We start from the raw sequence: 15,384 nt of genomic DNA, 5'->3' as shown, positions 1-15,384 counted from the left end.
ATGTGCAAACATAATGGGGTGTCTTTAAAAGTCAAATTGATTGTTGATCTAGTCTAATTCATCCGCCTGGGCGATAGTTCTAGATGAAAGCTATGATCATCTGAAGGCCGCCCTATTGTTCTATGCATGCGTCATGGTATCCTCGCTTTGATTGTATATTTTTTTTTTTGATAGCCTAACGCAACCGCCGTCTTTTCGGACCATCATTTTCGGACCATCATATTCAGACCAGCGGGCTTCTCTGCTTGCCCATGGGGAATTATAACCTGCACCCTATGCCTTCTTGACGCGGGGCTGTCTAGTAGAGTTGCCTTTGTGTCTGTTCTCCTTTTGAGTACGTTGTTCCTCGAATATTATTTTCAAGGCTTGTGTTGTTGTGATTGTCGGTATCGATATTCGCTCGTCTGCCGCCTGATTCTACAAGGCGCGAAAGTTTTGAGACATGATCAACCACTTCCTGATGCCCCTGGGGGGAAGCTTCGTCATGGCCTCCCAGTTAGGAACCAGAACGAACGTCTCGTTAAACATCTTTTGCGGCGCCTCCCTGCCTTTTCCGTATTGCACTCTGCCCATGACGGTCACGAGGACGCTCATCTTCTCGCCGTTCTTTTCCCTCTTGGCGTTATCGTAGATATTCTCGGGGGCCCCCATGGTGAAGGAAGGGTTGAGGACATGGGCATCGAGAGATTCTATCTCGTAATGCACGTCCTTGCCTTGGACTTCGAGGAGTTTTGAGTAATCGGCGGGTGTAGGGACGATAGCGCCATTGATAGAGATGTCTGCGGAGATGGGGTATCTCTGAGAGGAGTTGATGTAGAAGGGAAGAAGATCTGAATGACGGTTGACGGCTTGGTAGTAATGGGTGGTGAAGGCCTCGGCGGCTGAATGTTTGTTAGTACGCATGAGGTTTTCGCGAATACAACGACGACTTACCGTCACTCGAGGCCTGTACCTCGTTCGTGGTGTTTGGGAGCGGCATAGTGGTACTGTAGTGTGTATTGGTGAATGAAGAACAGAGTCAAGGTGGTGAAACAAGAAGCGTGAAGAAGGTCTTTTGTATAGCAAGTTTGGCGCAAAGGTTAACCTAATTGTTGCAGGCAGAAGTCAAAGAGGATGCCTGCCTGCCTGCGATGATGGTGATGGAAAAATGGACAGTTATCGGAGAAACCAATGCGCACAGTGCATTTTTTTGGTCGTCTCGCAGCAACGTGATCTCCGCATCTTGTTTAAACTGTAGCAAGAACAGAGCTATTAGAAACTTAAAAGTGCCATGAGGGCATTCAATCTTCAATCAATACAAGGCTTGCGCCAAGTACAATCGAGATTATCTCGTCGATCTTGCTGGATTCGCCCAGGATGTCGAGTCCTACAAACACCCACTTCGCGATGGAATAGCTCTCAAAGCTCTGCGACAGAGAAGGAGAAGCCATATTATGTGACCACGCCAATTTTCTATGTCAATGCTGGTCAGTCATGTGTTCTCGTAGCTTGAGTTTTGCTAATTACTAACCGTAGCTCCTCATATTGGTCATCTCTATACCATGGTCTTAACCGACGTCCTTAAACGATGGCAAGTGATCAATGGCAAGGAAGCGTACCTTTGTACTGGAACCGATGAACATGGCATGAAAATTCAACAGGCAGCTTTGAAGGAAGGCATTTCTCCAAAAGAGTTGTGTGATAACAATTCGAACAAATTCAGAGATCTCGCTGAAGCCGCCAATATTTCCCACGACTACTTCATCCGAACCACCGACCAGGAACATAAAGAAGTTGTTCAACAATTCTGGCTTCTCCTCAAGGCCCGTGCCCCTGAAGGATTGGGTTTATACAAGGGAAAGCATGAGGGCTGGTACTGTGTCAGTGATGAGTGCTTCTACCCTGAAGATCTTGTCGAACCTAGCGTTGTACCGCAAACCGGTCGCAAGATCATGGCCAGCACCGAGACAGGTAATGAAGTTGAATGGATTGCTGAACACACGTGGTTTTTCCCTCTTTCAAAGTACAAGGATAAGCTGCTTCGCTTCTACGACGAGAACCCTGATTGGATCCAGCCAGCTCATCGTATGAATGAAGTACGAAACTGGGTCGAAAACCACCTTGAGGATCTTTCAGTTACTCGCCCTACGTCAAGATTGAACTGGGGAATTAGAGACCCCGATGACCCAAGCAGCACCATCTACGTCTGGGTGGATGCCCTTGTCAATTACCTGACCAAGGCTGGATTTGGCACCAAGTGGCATGTTGACGACGCCGACACAGGTATCTGGCCAGCGGATGTACACGTTGTTGGCAAGGACATTATTCGGTTCCACGCAGTCTACTGGCCTGCTCTGCTCATGGCTGCAGGTCTCCCTCTACCCAAGAAGATTCTCTGCCACAACCACTGGACCATGTCGAATCGCAAGATGTCCAAGTCTCTTGGAAATGTCGTCAACCCATTCTCAGCAGTGCAAAAGTGGGATCTTGACCCTCTGCGATACTTCCTTATGCGAAACGGCAGTCTCAAGGGTGACATGAGCTACTCGAATGAGTCCATCATGGTCATCTATGAAAAGGAACTCCAAGCTAATATCGGTAACTTGTTTAATCGCATTTCTCGCAACAAGAACTTTTCTTGGTCAACTTTAGGGGCAGTTCAGGCTGCTAGAAATGGTGAATTCGACAACATCGAAAGCGCTGTGCTTCGTGGATTCGAAAACGCCGACTTTTTGAGTCTCGAATCAACACTGAAGGAGGCACCCACAAGCATTCGACGTGATATGGATGAGATTAACTTGAGTAATGCGCTTCGAGGCATCTTCGAGCTTCTTCGAGAGGTGATTTACACTCATTCCGTTTTACGTACAAGCCACTGACTGTTTCTAGGCAAACCGCTTCATCAGTGATACTGAGCCCTGGAAGATGACCAAGAGCGAGGAACCCAATGCCAAGGTTTGCACCAACTGGGTTATATACGAATGCGCCGAGGCTGTGCGAATCGCGGGTATCCTCCTGCAGCCTGTTATGCCTACAAAGGCCGAAGAGCTCCTGGATAATCTTGGTGTCAAACCTGAGAGACGCACTATCGAATTTGCTCGCAAGGGTGCTGATCTCGAATATGGCACGCCGCCTCTTACGACAACCAACATCAAGCCCAACAGCTTCCAGAGTCTGTTCCCTCCTGTTGCGGCAGTTGACTTGCCCGATACCCCAATCAACGCACCAAAGGGCAAGGGCAAGGTCAAGAATCGGCTGGGGCGTGTGGCAGGTTCTTTGGCTGAAGAGGCTCGAGAAAGTAAAAATTAGTTAAATTTGTGGAAAGGAATGAGTGATGAACAATGTGTAAAATATGTATAATAGTAAAGAATTATTTCTGTCTGCTGTTCATCTTGTTTGTATATGTGGCTAGCTGTTGGAAACTTTTTGGTGCCCCATCTCGATTTTTCACCAATGGTGTGAAGTGTATCAATTTCACAACTCACACCAAGCAAACCTCAAGATGAAGATCAACCAAAACACAGGTCGTTTCTATATCTCACGATCGTTTTGTTACAATAGCTAATGTATAGCAGCCATCTCAACAAGCAAAGCCTTGCTTGTCCCATACGAGGCTCACCATGTGCGGCAATACCACGCATGGATGCAAGATCCAGTAAGTTCTCACCTCTACAACTACACACGACGAATACTCACAAATTTCAGGACATCCAAGATGCTACCGCTTCCGAACCGATGACTTTGGAGGAGGAGTATGAGAACCAGCAGTCATGGCGCACATCATCCGACAAGCTCACGTTTATCGTTTGCGGGCCCGTCACACAAGACACATCACTCGTGAAGTCCAGCACAGCTGATGCTGACGCTCTCATGCGTGGAGACATCAACTTCTTCCTCTACCCGTTTGAAAGCGATGATGAGGATGATACTACAGATACTCAAGGCTGGGTCACTGGCGAAGTCGACGTCATGATCGCTTCACCCTCGCATCGCGGGCAAGGTCTTGGACAAGCGGCAGTGTGCGCGCTGCTTGTGTATATCCGAAAACATATCGATGGGATACTTGCAGAGTATGAGGCGAAAGAGCTCAAGGGTTTGATGGTGAAGATCAAAGAGGGAAATAAGAGCAGCAGGGCTTTATTTGAGAAGTTGGGGTTTGTGCAGAAGGGCGAGGTGAATTACTTTGGTGAGATTCTGATGACTATTGAATGGGATGAGGTTCTAAAGAGGGATTGGTGGAAGGGAGCTGAAGAGGAGTTTAGAGAGGTGAGGTACGAACTGGTAAACGAATGAAGCATCGCGGAGATGGCAAGAACAGACCATGAGCCGCAGCTGTCTCGGCGAGGACAATATCACAGTCCGATCTAGAATGAATCGCTCCCAAGGGCACGAAAACAATTCAAGCGCTTGACAGAAACAATCAGGATGTGATTGTCCAGCTGGATGTTAGTTGAAGATATCATGACCAGACTTGATTGGCAACCTCAATTGTATAGCCGCCAATGTTGGTTGTTGGTTGAACTATACAGACCAACGCGACGACCTGCCTATGTAGCGTTGTATCAAGAAACACATTGACCAAATATGAGATCAGATAAAGTCGATCCTGCGGATTACCACTTCTGGTCCGCATGTTGATTTCTCAGCTTCTTAGCTATGCGCTCGACCCCTGCAGAAAGCTGAAGGAGTCGCAACAACCAACAACACAGAACCAACAGGTAGCTAACACTGACCAATAACGTCGTTATCCAATGTTTCAAAACTGCTGGTCAGCTCCTACATAGCCTCTCTCTACCTGAACTTTATATTGTCTATAACCTATTTTTGTTTCCGTCTTGTATTCGGCAACCGGTCGTTAAACAACATTTTACAAGCCCCCACTGTTGTTGGCCAGAAATCGAGCCATATTCAAGGCTCGAAGTGTTCTGTGACGGGAATAGAGTAGCTAGGGTTTCCTACAGGGATAGAATCGCTTTGACGTGATGAATCCTTGACTTCATGTGGATTTGAATAGTGACTGGCGGCTAGATGCATGGAAAGATGGTGTGATGGCATTGCAGACCTGCATATCTTGTTTTTTTTTGTTTTTTTTTGTCTTATTGGAGATTCCTCGGGTTTGCTGCCAAGATGTGATATCAAAGTAGTGACTCTTGTAAACTATAAGATGGCTTGGTATCAAACCCATACTGAGGGATCAAACCATTCTCTATTCTCAGTTATTACCCAGATACCCTCATTTCCTTTTGTTTCACAATCAAATCTCTCTCATAAAGCTTCCTATATCTAAGATACATCATGGCTGGCCCAATTGATTCTCCTACAACATATCCTCATACTACCCCTCGAAGCCCTTTTAAGTCTAGTGATGGACTTGTCCCTGGCAAAGAGAGTTCCAGACAGATACGAGCACAGTCCTCTACCGATTCAGGAGTCGGGGACGTGTTTGAAGATGCTGCTGTAACAATAAACGGTCCACTTTCCCCGAGCACCACTGCTGAACCGGATATTTCCAAGAGTTCTTCGTCTCGTGATGAGTCTGGAACCATTATGCCAGAAGACCCATTTGATAGTCAGCATAACCGCATATTGTTCGATGCCATCGATGCGCTCCAGTCCTTTGGAGCTGGAGAATTGAGTATTCCTCAGGTATGCACAATGACAAGTACCAAGATGTGCCTTTTTCTAACAGACAATAGCTCATCATTGTTGGCGGCCAGTCTTCTGGCAAGTCGTCTCTACTGCAAAGTTTGACTGGCATTCCATTTCCCGTTGATAGCGGATGCTGCACTCGTTTCCCTACTCGCATCGTCTCCCGACGTACTGAACCAGATAGTGATGATTCTTTCCGCATCACTATTGATCCTGCTGAAGTCGATGTTCCTGGCTTGGACCCTGCATCTGATAACATCAGGAATTATGAGTGCAGTGGTAAGATCCTCACGAAAGAGAGATTCGCCAAGGTCATCGAAGAGGTAAAGCTCTTTCTGGTCAATCCCACTTGTATTTGAGACTAATACTGGTAGATTTCCTCCGAATTCATGGGTCTCCGAACGGGTTTGGGAGACGACAGAAAGAACTTTGTAGCAGAGGTTCTCAAGGTCGAACTTTCTGGTCCGCAGCGTTCCTACTTTAGTATTCTCGACCTTCCCGGCACATTTCAAAACGCTTCCACCGTTAACGAGACGGATCAAGCCAAGGTTGAGAATATGGTCAAAGAATACATGGACAGCGAAGACAACATAGTTATGTGAGTTAAACCGTGGTCTGGTTTTAGTACATTGATGCTGACCTTGTAAAGCTGCGTTGTCGACGCCCCTACAGACTTTGATCGACAGGAGATTTTGAGATTGGCCAAGAAGCCTATCAAACAGAACCGGTTTGTTGGCGTCTTCACCAAGTGTGACATGGTACAGCGTGAACCTGAAGCAGCAAAGAGAGTTAGTCTTAGCAATTCGCAACCCCGCTCACCTTGCTAACATGAGACAAGATCGTATCGATTGCAACCGGTAACTCTACCCATAGTCTAGGAAGTCTTCGTGACGGCTGGTTCCTCGTCCGGAACCGAGCAGACAAGGACCCGGATTCTTTCGACCTCGGCGCCGCAGAAAAGAAGCTATTCAGTAAAAGCCCCTGGAACTCTGTTTCTCAAAGACGTCTAGGGTCGTCTGCGGCCAAGTCGTATCTAGGAACTCTTTTGAGTTCAAAGATTCGAGAGTGCTTCCCAACGCTTCGCGGCACAATCCAGCACAACCTTGAGGAGAGGCTGCAAGAAAAAGCAATGCTCGGAGAACCTCGTCTTAGCCATGCCGCAAGACAACAGTACGTTGTTGGGACTGTTCGGAAGTACGAGGAGAAGGCACAGATAGCCCTCGATCGTCCTGGCTTTCTTCACCCCAGTATGGAGATTTGCAGGGAGGTCAGCCGTCTGAACGCAGAGTTTGATAAATTTATGCGGACCTACGGTGGTACTTGGCACTTTGAAGATGTTGATGTTGATCCTCTGTCCTTGATTGAGGAACGTATGGCACTCCAGGCAGAGGCCAGTGCTGAAGGTCGAGTTCTCCCCCCGCATACTCGCAAAACTCCCAAGACAGGGAAGAATGCCTCTGTGAAAAAAGCGTTCCCTGGTCTATCAGAGGTTCGAGATACGGACGATCTCATGAGGACCATCGACGAAAAATTCTCGATGTATCAGGTGTCTCAGCTTGATGGCGTGATCAACCCAGACATATATCCGGACATGTATCAAGAGCAAGTGAAGAAGTGGACAGCCATCGCAGAGCATCACCTTCAGCGGGTCGCTTCAACAGTCAGTAGCTGCACAAGTTCTATACTTGATGATGTATGCCCACTCGAGGGAGATACAGGAATTATGTCAAGGGAACTTAGGGCTCTGTTGGAATCGACCTTTAATCAATCCGAGGCTCAGGCGTACGATCGCTGCAAGTCTCAATGCGAGATGGAGACGAAGTGTACACGACTACAATCAACTGGGTCTCGATTTGGAGATGAGATACTGAATTGGAGAAGGTTCAGATTCTTTGAGGCATTCAGCAGCTCTTACACTGGACCGGACAGCAATCTTTCTCTTTGCTTTAACTCGATTCATCCCAGTCTGCAGAAGAACATGGTCGTGGATGTCCACGACGTCCTGAAGGTGTACTACAAGGTATGAGACTTATCCCTTCTGAATGTTTGAATACTTACTAACTTGACAAGATTTCTCTGGACGCTTTTATTCGCAATGTCAACATGCATGTCATTCAGTCATTTGTGACTGCTGAAGATGGTCCAGTTTGGGGACTTAGTACCAACCGTATCCTTGGCCTATCCGAGGAAGAGATGAAAATTGTTGGTGGAGAGAATGAGAATACCGCTCGGAGACGAAAGGAGCTTGACCATGATATCGAGAAGTTGCGTGGTGCTCTGGCTATCGTCGATAGGGCAACACGACAAACGGCCGGCTTGGAGAGAGATTGATACTGTAGAATAGATTTGGATAAGTTTAGTTGGAAGAGCAGCGGTTATATCGAGATAGAAGAATATTTTGAATTATGACAGCATTGCAGAAAAAGGTTCATTTTGAAATGAAAGATCAAGTATATCTTTGCTAGTTTGTGAAGATAGAAACGCTTGATTAATGGTGATGACGGCAAGGCCTACAGAAGTACCTCATCCAACCTTTTCAATAATGACTTGGTGTAAGTAGAAGCATTAACTGATTTATAGTGAATAACGAATAAATTAATTGACCATGAGGATTGGCTAACTGTCTCTCATCGATATGTTACTGGAATACCGATTACAGTACAGGGTAAGCTGCCCCACTCTGAATAGCGGCGTCGATTCTGAGGTTAGCTCAAAATTTCGACATTCAACATCACCAACTCTTTGGCCCGTTGTATACATTCCATCAGCAGCAGCAGTCTATCAAGTGCTGCGTGCTGACGAACACAATGAATACAATGTTCACATCAATCATGCGTCTCGCGCGCCCGGTCTTGACCAAGTCTCTGGCTCAATCGCCCAGGTACGGCCCTCGACATATCTCTATCAAAAACTATCGCTGACCTCATCAGGACATTCACGACCCTCGTCCCTCTCCGACCTTCCCTGACTCCCATGAACGGCGCAATCCGAAGAACCGCTCTGCCATCAAGCTTCACTCCTTCGACAGCTGCTTCAGCCGATATCGTGCCCTCAAGCGCCATCACAGCACACCCCGCGATGGGCGACATGCAAATCCGCTGCGGACCTCGAAACACCATGAACGGACACACCAGACTCGTGCAGAAGCGCAGACATGGCTTCCTCGTCCGTAAGCGAAGCAAGACAGGCAGGAGGATTCTCCTCAGGAGGAAGATCAAGGGCCGAAGGAACATTGCCCAGTAGGCCATGCATGCCTGCTGAGACATTTAGGAGGTTGGATGACACGTCAATGAAGCCACACCGGCATATGTACTATACGGGAAAGGGGGTAGAGGGCGGCGGTTCTGGGGGATTCAGATGTCTCTCAGCCACCCTCGTGTGATACGAAATCTGTACAAAGACTACCAAGAACAAAAGATCTTGCACTATGAATGGCTTCTCGGCGTGATGCCGAACTCAGATATCGAAAGCTGAAGCTTAAACAGGGGTACATCATGCAAAAACAATTACGAACAGCCAGTTCCAGACTGCACATGAACGTCATTGAAGCCGGCAATCTGGGGTCGACGTCGAGTTTGGAAGGAGGTTGAGTAAGATCGAAGCTTGGAAAAGCGCTAAGCTGTTAAACTCGATGCACCTGACTCCGGAGGTATTCTCAAACGAGAAAGAGACATATGTACTGTAACTATGTCTAGTTCCGATAGATGAATGCAGCACTGGTTTGGGTCTGGCTCACCGGAACTAGTCAACACCATCACGACGCGGGGAAAATAACGTCCAACCCCGCATCGAAAACGGTGACAATCACAGGCTTCTAGTCAGGACGAGAAATGTGTATTTGGGTGTTCTGTGTTCCTCGGTTTGTTTTTTCTAGTGTGACCACCTGCAGGTCTTGGGGTTGTCGATCATCAGGTACAAAGTGCTACGTAGGCTGTAAGCAGGAGTAACTATAACTAACGTAGTGACAAGGCGGATGAATCGGATAAGATTGAAATGTTTGTACGATTGGAGCGCATTTAATTAGTTAGTATTCAAGGACTTATAATCATGTTTTCACTTGACATTAAACAAATAGTTTAGACGCCAAGAGCCTGGTCAACGGTGTAGCTCATACACAGCCATTATCTCTGTGTCGGATTCAATCCCTTGTAGAGTAAAGATGATGACAATGTACATCGGCCCGCCTTGCATCAAGAGGGCAATGAGATGGTGTGCAGACTGATGAAAGGGGTAGGTGTCAAGGAAATCAAATGTCAATCAGCTGAAGCTAGCATTACTTTTGCAGAAGAAAGAATAAAGATAAAAATAATTCATGTGAATCTACTATGTAACAGTATGTTGTATTGCATTACCCATCAACGTTGAATCGTTGCGACGTAACGGCCCGGTTCAAGCGAGATGTAGATATGTTGGTAGTTAATTGATGGGTTAGGTATTCTTTTCATCAACTCGGTATTCTCATTCCCCAGATATCGGCACTTGTCTTTACTCCAGATTTCATATCGCATCGAGTTATATACAGTCCCAATTGAGTCGACTACCCCGTCCAAAACAGGTTTTCTCACAAACCAACCGCAGCCTAACAAAAAGTCCCTTGTCTTTCTGCAATAAATGCTGACACCCCCTGGCTTTTTAGGACTGACGGCTCACGATGCAGCCGTTGCGATAATTAATTGACAATTACCCGCACATTGATGCATACTTGGCGGTCAGGTCAGGTCAGGCTGAAGCATACCTATTGGGTCATTTATTTGCCGATCGTGGTGAAAAGAATGCAAGTGATAACTAGTTACGAGTCGCTTTATGAAAGATGGTTGGTCGAAACTGTCAATATGGCATGGGCGGCAAATCGTTTGGTCTCAACTCTATAGCATGTACTATAATTGGTCTTTTCATCACAGTCACGCCAAAGTGCCAGTCTCAGACTATGGACCAACCACTTTCCTCCTTCACGTCTAAATTGACTTGATCACCAGACTCGAATATTTTTTCTTTTCTTCTATACCCCTAGGATCATACAATACGAACCCCAACTCAACTCGAGAGAGAGAGTCCCCTTCCCAACATTTTGACAGCCCTTGCTCTTCTCCTCCCAGGATGTAACAGAAGCTGAAAGGGTACCCCTGTAGCCCACCTTTACCCACCATCTTTTCCATCTGTATCGGTGCATCCCATCACAACCCTCACGTGGTCCGAGATCGTCGTTACCCGTATTGGAAGCTCACTCCGGGCCCAACGAGAGATTGGACCAAGGAAAAATAACTTTGAGACCTCTTCAAGCAGTCGGTCATTCGTTACTGGGATGTGTAGTCGATAATGCGGGGTGACAGGCCCTCAATCCAGCACCCACCATCATGGGCACTGACTGTACTACCGGAGCCCATCATTTCGTTTTTGGGTCCTGGCGTCTACTTGACCGACTGAGTTTGCCAAGATGGATGGCATGAGAGACAGTGGTTAGGCTGGGCGGGTATTGTGATGAGAGAAAGCGAGAGACTAGTTAGAAGCAAAGAAAAAAGATATATAAGCTGTCACATCCCTCATGAACATGCTGTTCTTGTAAGTCGGGATATCAGGGCCAGCTTCAGTATTCAGTATCCTTTCTGAGGGAGTTGCACCTTGTCACAGCTTGTCTGTCTATCACTTATACTTACCCTTGGACCACGTTCTTTGTCTGTCAAGATGCATCTCCTATCACTCCTCTCAATTGCCACCCTTGCGGTAGCCAGCCCTCTGAGCGTTGAAGATTACGCCAAGGCTCTCGATGAAAGAGGTAAAACGATTCTCTGTTCCCATAACAATTCCAATACTCACAGACCTAGCTGTTTCTGTCTCTACCAACGACTTTGGCAACTTCAAGTTCTACATCCAGCACGGTGCCGCAGCATACTGTAACTCTGAAGCCGCAGCCGGTGCAAAGGTCACCTGCGGAGGAAACGGTTGCCCAACGGTCCAGTCCAATGGTGCCACCATCGTGGCATCTTTCCTGTAAGTCTAACATATCACAAACACATCATCAACTCCAAACTTACAAATCTCTTTATAGTGGCTCAAAGACTGGCATCGGTGGCTACGTCGCGACCGACTCTGCACGCAAGGAAATCGTCCTCTCGGTTCGCGGTAGCACCAACATTCGCAACTGGCTTACCAACCTCGACTTCGACCAGGATGACTGCAGCTTGACCTCCGGCTGTGGAGTGCACGGAGGCTTCCAGAGAGCCTGGAATGAGATCTCGGCCGCAGCAACCGCCGCTGTCGCAAAGGCCCGCAAGGCGAACCCTTCGTTCAAGGTCGTTGCCACAGGTCACTCGTTGGGTGGTGCTGTAGCTACACTAGCAGGTGCGAACCTGCGAGTTGGTGGTACGCCAGTTGACATCTACACCTACGGCTCACCCCGAGTTGGAAACACGCAACTCGCTGCCTTCATCTCTAACCAGGCTGGTGGAGAGTTCCGCGTTACGAACGCCAAGGACCCCGTGCCTCGTCTCCCCCCTCTGGTCTTTGGATACCGGCACACATCCCCCGAGTACTGGTTGTCTGGTAGCGGAGGTAACAAGGTTGACTACACCATCAATGATGTCAAGGTGTGTGAGGGTGCTGCCAACCTTCAGTGCAACGGTGGAACACTCGGATTGGATATCGACGCCCATCTCCACTACTTCCAGGAGACCGATGCTTGCTCTGGTTCCGGTATCGCGTGGAGAAGATACAGGAGTGCTAAGCGTGAGAGCATCTCGGAGAGGGCCACTATGACAGATGCCGAGCTGGAGAAGAAGCTTAACAACTATGTTGCGATGGATAAGGAGTATGTCAAGACTCACGCCAACCGCTCATCGTAGTATGACATTTACGCAGTAACGATATAATTACCATAACAAAAACTCTGGATACCATTCTGGTGCAAGCATGGCGAAGAAAACATCATTATCTATGTGAATGTATCATAACCATCCTTACGCCATGCCGTTGATCTTACTACTGAGACAAAATACTCAGTCATGTACAACAAACTCCAAAGCACCGAATGACTTCTGGCTTTTTGGCAAAGCACGAAACCAATCATTCAAACCCCTCCACGACCATGCCCTGCGCATTGGGAACACCCACGAGAATGACACCACGAGGCACGCGGACACTCTTCACCTTCATGCACCCAAAGACATTGACTTCCCGGATATTAGGGCATGCTCGGAAAATGGAACCCAGAACAAAATCCGTCACTGCCTCACAGAAACTGATCTCCAATTCTTTCAGCTCGGGGTATTGGGCATTTTCGTTGAAGACCTCTTCGAAAGCCTCTCGGGAAATATGCCGACACGCATGGATGTTGAGATACCGAAGTTGACGGCCAGAATGAGCCATCAATGCTTTGAAGCCGTCGCTGCAAAGACCAATGTTGTCAGGGTTCTCTCGAGGCCTACTCGCGTCCACCTGCCGACACTTTTGGAGGTCCACAAAGCGCAGTGGAGGATTATCCCAGTTGGTGAACAATTCAACAAATCCAAAGTCAGTCATGGTCTCACAATCAGTGATACGAAACTTGACAAGCGACCGACAGTTGTCATGAATGGCTCGCAACACAGCATCGTCGATACTAGGGACAATCTTGAGGGACAGAGTCTGAAGGTTGGCGCCGATGCTTCGGATGATTTTGACGTAAGCATCAGACCGTGTCTTGTGCAGCAGCTGAAGTCCGAGATGTTCCAAGGATGCCAAGTCCGCAATCGTCTTCACACCATCGTTGGTTAGCTTCTGGTTGCTCTCAACCTTGAGTCGTTTCAAGTTGGGGCAGTGATCTCTCAGCATGGCTATACTGTCATCACCAAAATGGTTATCGGTATAGTATACTTGAACCCCCTTCAACGATTGGCCCTTGGCTTGCATGAACTCATGCCACTTCTCCTCACTCAAAAGGTTCGCCCCGTGAAGATAAAAGGTCTCCAGCGCAGTGTCACGAGTCAATAAATAGTCCATGACCTCGTCCTTGAATTGAATGCCGCATCGAATCTTAAGGTGTCGAAGTTGTGGAGCGACCTGAAAGATCGACATGTAGTCAGACTCGGTAAGTTTTGAACCGTCGTAAATGTGAACAGCTTCGGTATTTGGTTGCACGAAAAGGGGTAGAGTCTCGGATTTCAGCAGTCGGCGCTTGGAAAACATTCGTGCAACTTTGTCAACAAGATGATCTGGCAAATCTCCGAGACTGTCAGCCAGATCAACATTCTTGGCCAGGGTCTGAACACAAAGAGTAGCCAAGCTCTTGGTGCCAACCTGGCCATCTAGGATTCGACTCTGAATCGCACGACGTCTGCCAACACCACCAACGGCAGCCTGCTTCTTGGCCTTCTTCTTCGGAGCACCTTGTCGTTCCTTGGCTATCTCCCTCCCACAAGGGGAACACAGCAGTCCACCATTAGGTCCTGCGACCGAGTAGGGGGTGACAGTGAATCGTTTGTCGCAAATTTCGCAGTTTTCCATCTGTCCGGGCAGAGGACCACTGCCCTCTTCCATAATGGCACGTGCAATCTCGTCGTCCGATTCATCGGTGTTCTTCTTACGCTTCCTGAACGCCTTGCTCTCCTTGATCTTGGCGAGCTTCTTCTGTTCCTCTAGCTTCCGCTTTGAAGAGGCTTCGTTTTCGTCGCTCCGACCTGCACGACGTCCAGATCTAGCGCCAGTGGCAGAAGATTCACCATTGTCATTCACTTCTTCTTCTACTGACTCCTCAGCTGCAGCTTGTCGCCGGCGAGCATCAGCAGTGGATCGAATTTGTGCGGCAGAAATGTTATGCGACTGAGATATGATTAGTATAGTCTTGATTGTATCATGACAGTAAACTCACAGCCAGGAAATCCGTCAGTGCTGATTGACTAATACCAAGTTAGTGTATACGGTTTAGTTGGCCATGATCAGTCTTACGGCCCATAGACAGCTCGAGCAGGTCGACCATTCCCATTCTGTCCATCCTGATTTTGAGCGTTCTGGTTGTTGCTCCTTAATCGCGCCCTGCAGATATGATAAGCTTATCGCCACCTAGAGTAATGACGTTGACGAGGGAAACATACATGGTTGACGAATAGAGTGATATGCCTTGTAAATTAAAAGATTTGCTTGGGGAAATGTTCCTTGAGCATTTGCGACAACGACAACGAAAGGCTCAGCTTGAAAAGGAGTTGGCGCAAAAAGTGTATTCATGCGACTCGAGCAGGTACAGTGGCGTTCCCGCTGTTGGTCCCCTCGCACGAGATTGACACCGTGTCACGTGAAGAGTTCGCCTTCCCGATGGACTTTTTTGGTGGCAAATCGAGGATCAGGTACGATGCACCCCAATCAGATCGACAATTTAGGCCCTCTTCCCCCTGACACGTGCCTTCGCGTAGCGGGGTGTTCCTTCCCGACACTGTGAACCGTGAATCGTGAATTGATTTTAGTGAACTGGCGTTTGTTGGTTTCTTTGAACGGCTAGGTACGCCCCCGAAAAAGGAGCAGGTGGCGACACTTGCCTTAAACTTCCATCTTACTTTTCTTCCCTTTCGTCTTTATTTTAGTTTCGTTCATCTGGTCTTTAAAGACTTTTTTATTGACACATTTCTGTCAATTGCAATTGTTTGTGCTTCACTGTTTGTTTGCCGTTGCCCGCAGTGACTTCCGTTTGTAACTGCCTACCCACCCATTAACCGTCACTTGCCATCACTGCATTTACACCTGTGCATTTGCAGACTACCTGCCTTCCAACAGGCAAAGGTTCCCGCAACT

General features: G+C 47.8%; 6 protein-coding genes across 6 annotated transcripts; 4 read left to right on the top strand and 2 right to left on the bottom strand.

Annotated features, from left to right (window-relative positions):
- Positions 1-14: 14 nt before the first annotated feature.
- On the bottom strand, positions 15-1,139 carry EDB82DRAFT_514983 (uncharacterized protein). Its single transcript, XM_025738360.2, has 2 exons — positions 934-1,139; positions 15-881 (listed from the first exon to the last, which is right to left on the bottom strand). The coding sequence occupies exons 1-2, from the start codon at positions 977-979 to the stop codon at positions 418-420; spliced, it is 510 nt and encodes a 169-aa protein (XP_025593129.1). The 5' UTR covers positions 980-1,139; the 3' UTR covers positions 15-417.
- A 94-nt stretch (positions 1,140-1,233) lies between these two features.
- Positions 1,234-4,602, top strand: EDB82DRAFT_579779 (tRNA synthetases class I (M)-domain-containing protein). The gene is made up of 5 exons (XM_025738359.2): positions 1,234-1,466; positions 1,516-2,819; positions 2,869-3,277; positions 3,555-3,634; positions 3,685-4,602. Exons 1-5 carry the CDS (start codon positions 1,271-1,273, stop codon positions 4,270-4,272), a joined length of 2,577 nt encoding a protein of 858 aa, XP_025593128.2. The 5' UTR covers positions 1,234-1,270; the 3' UTR covers positions 4,273-4,602.
- A 672-nt stretch (positions 4,603-5,274) lies between these two features.
- Positions 5,275-8,197, top strand: EDB82DRAFT_561941 (P-loop containing nucleoside triphosphate hydrolase protein; the record flags this gene model as incomplete). The annotated part of the gene is made up of 6 exons (XM_025738357.2): positions 5,275-5,625; positions 5,676-5,951; positions 6,003-6,226; positions 6,278-6,416; positions 6,467-7,648; positions 7,699-8,197. The coding sequence occupies 6 exons, from the start codon at positions 5,275-5,277 to the stop codon at positions 7,957-7,959; spliced, it is 2,433 nt and encodes an 810-aa protein (XP_025593126.1). The 3' UTR covers positions 7,960-8,197.
- Positions 8,198-8,459: 262 nt separating this feature from the next.
- On the top strand, positions 8,460-8,871 carry EDB82DRAFT_529863 (uncharacterized protein; the record flags this gene model as incomplete). Its single annotated transcript, XM_025738356.2, has 2 exons — positions 8,460-8,509; positions 8,559-8,871. 2 exons carry the CDS (start codon positions 8,460-8,462, stop codon positions 8,869-8,871), a joined length of 363 nt encoding a protein of 120 aa, XP_025593125.2.
- A 2,439-nt stretch (positions 8,872-11,310) lies between these two features.
- On the top strand, positions 11,311-12,467 carry EDB82DRAFT_529862 (Alpha/Beta hydrolase protein; the record flags this gene model as incomplete). The annotated part of the gene is made up of 3 exons (XM_065609213.1): positions 11,311-11,401; positions 11,451-11,616; positions 11,675-12,467. The coding sequence occupies 3 exons, from the start codon at positions 11,311-11,313 to the stop codon at positions 12,465-12,467; spliced, it is 1,050 nt and encodes a 349-aa protein (XP_065463401.1).
- A 94-nt stretch (positions 12,468-12,561) lies between these two features.
- On the bottom strand, positions 12,562-14,983 carry EDB82DRAFT_321444 (uncharacterized protein). The gene is made up of 4 exons (XM_065607478.1): positions 14,694-14,983; positions 14,548-14,634; positions 14,471-14,498; positions 12,562-14,421 (listed from the first exon to the last, which is right to left on the bottom strand). Coding segments are annotated over exons 1-4 (1,851 nt in total). The 5' UTR covers positions 14,696-14,983; the 3' UTR covers positions 12,562-12,687.
- Positions 14,984-15,384: the final 401 nt, after the last annotated feature.

This window comes from Fusarium venenatum (genome assembly GCF_020744135.1).
Source record: "Fusarium venenatum strain MPI-CAGE-CH-0201 chromosome Unknown EDB82scaffold_4, whole genome shotgun sequence".
Lineage (NCBI taxonomy): Eukaryota > Fungi > Ascomycota > Sordariomycetes > Hypocreales > Nectriaceae > Fusarium > Fusarium venenatum.
Note: the sequence above shows the minus strand (reverse complement) of the source record. Positions and strands in the feature narration are given on the sequence as shown.

Excerpts from the sequence above, each read along its gene's own strand:
- EDB82DRAFT_579779 (XM_025738359.2), top strand. The coding sequence starts at position 1,271 with ATGAGGGCATTCAATCTTCAATCAATACAAGGCTTGCGCCAAGTACAA. Across the intron at positions 1,467-1,515 it reads AATTTTCTATGTCAATGCTG|CTCCTCATATTGGTCATCTC; the intron begins GTCAGTCATGTG and ends TACTAACCGTAG. Across the intron at positions 3,635-3,684 it reads ACGCATGGATGCAAGATCCA|GACATCCAAGATGCTACCGC; the intron begins GTAAGTTCTCAC and ends CACAAATTTCAG.
- EDB82DRAFT_514983 (XM_025738360.2), bottom strand. The coding sequence starts at position 979 with ATGCCGCTCCCAAACACCACGAACGAGGTACAGGCCTCGAGTGACG. Across the intron at positions 882-933 it reads GGTACAGGCCTCGAGTGACG|CCGCCGAGGCCTTCACCACC; the intron begins GTAAGTCGTCGT and ends ACAAACATTCAG.
- EDB82DRAFT_321444 (XM_065607478.1), bottom strand. Across the intron at positions 14,499-14,547 it reads GCTCGAGCTGTCTATGGGCC|TCAATCAGCACTGACGGATT; the intron begins GTAAGACTGATC and ends ACTTGGTATTAG. Across the intron at positions 14,422-14,470 it reads CACTGACGGATTTCCTGGCT|TCGCATAACATTTCTGCCGC; the intron begins GTGAGTTTACTG and ends ATCATATCTCAG.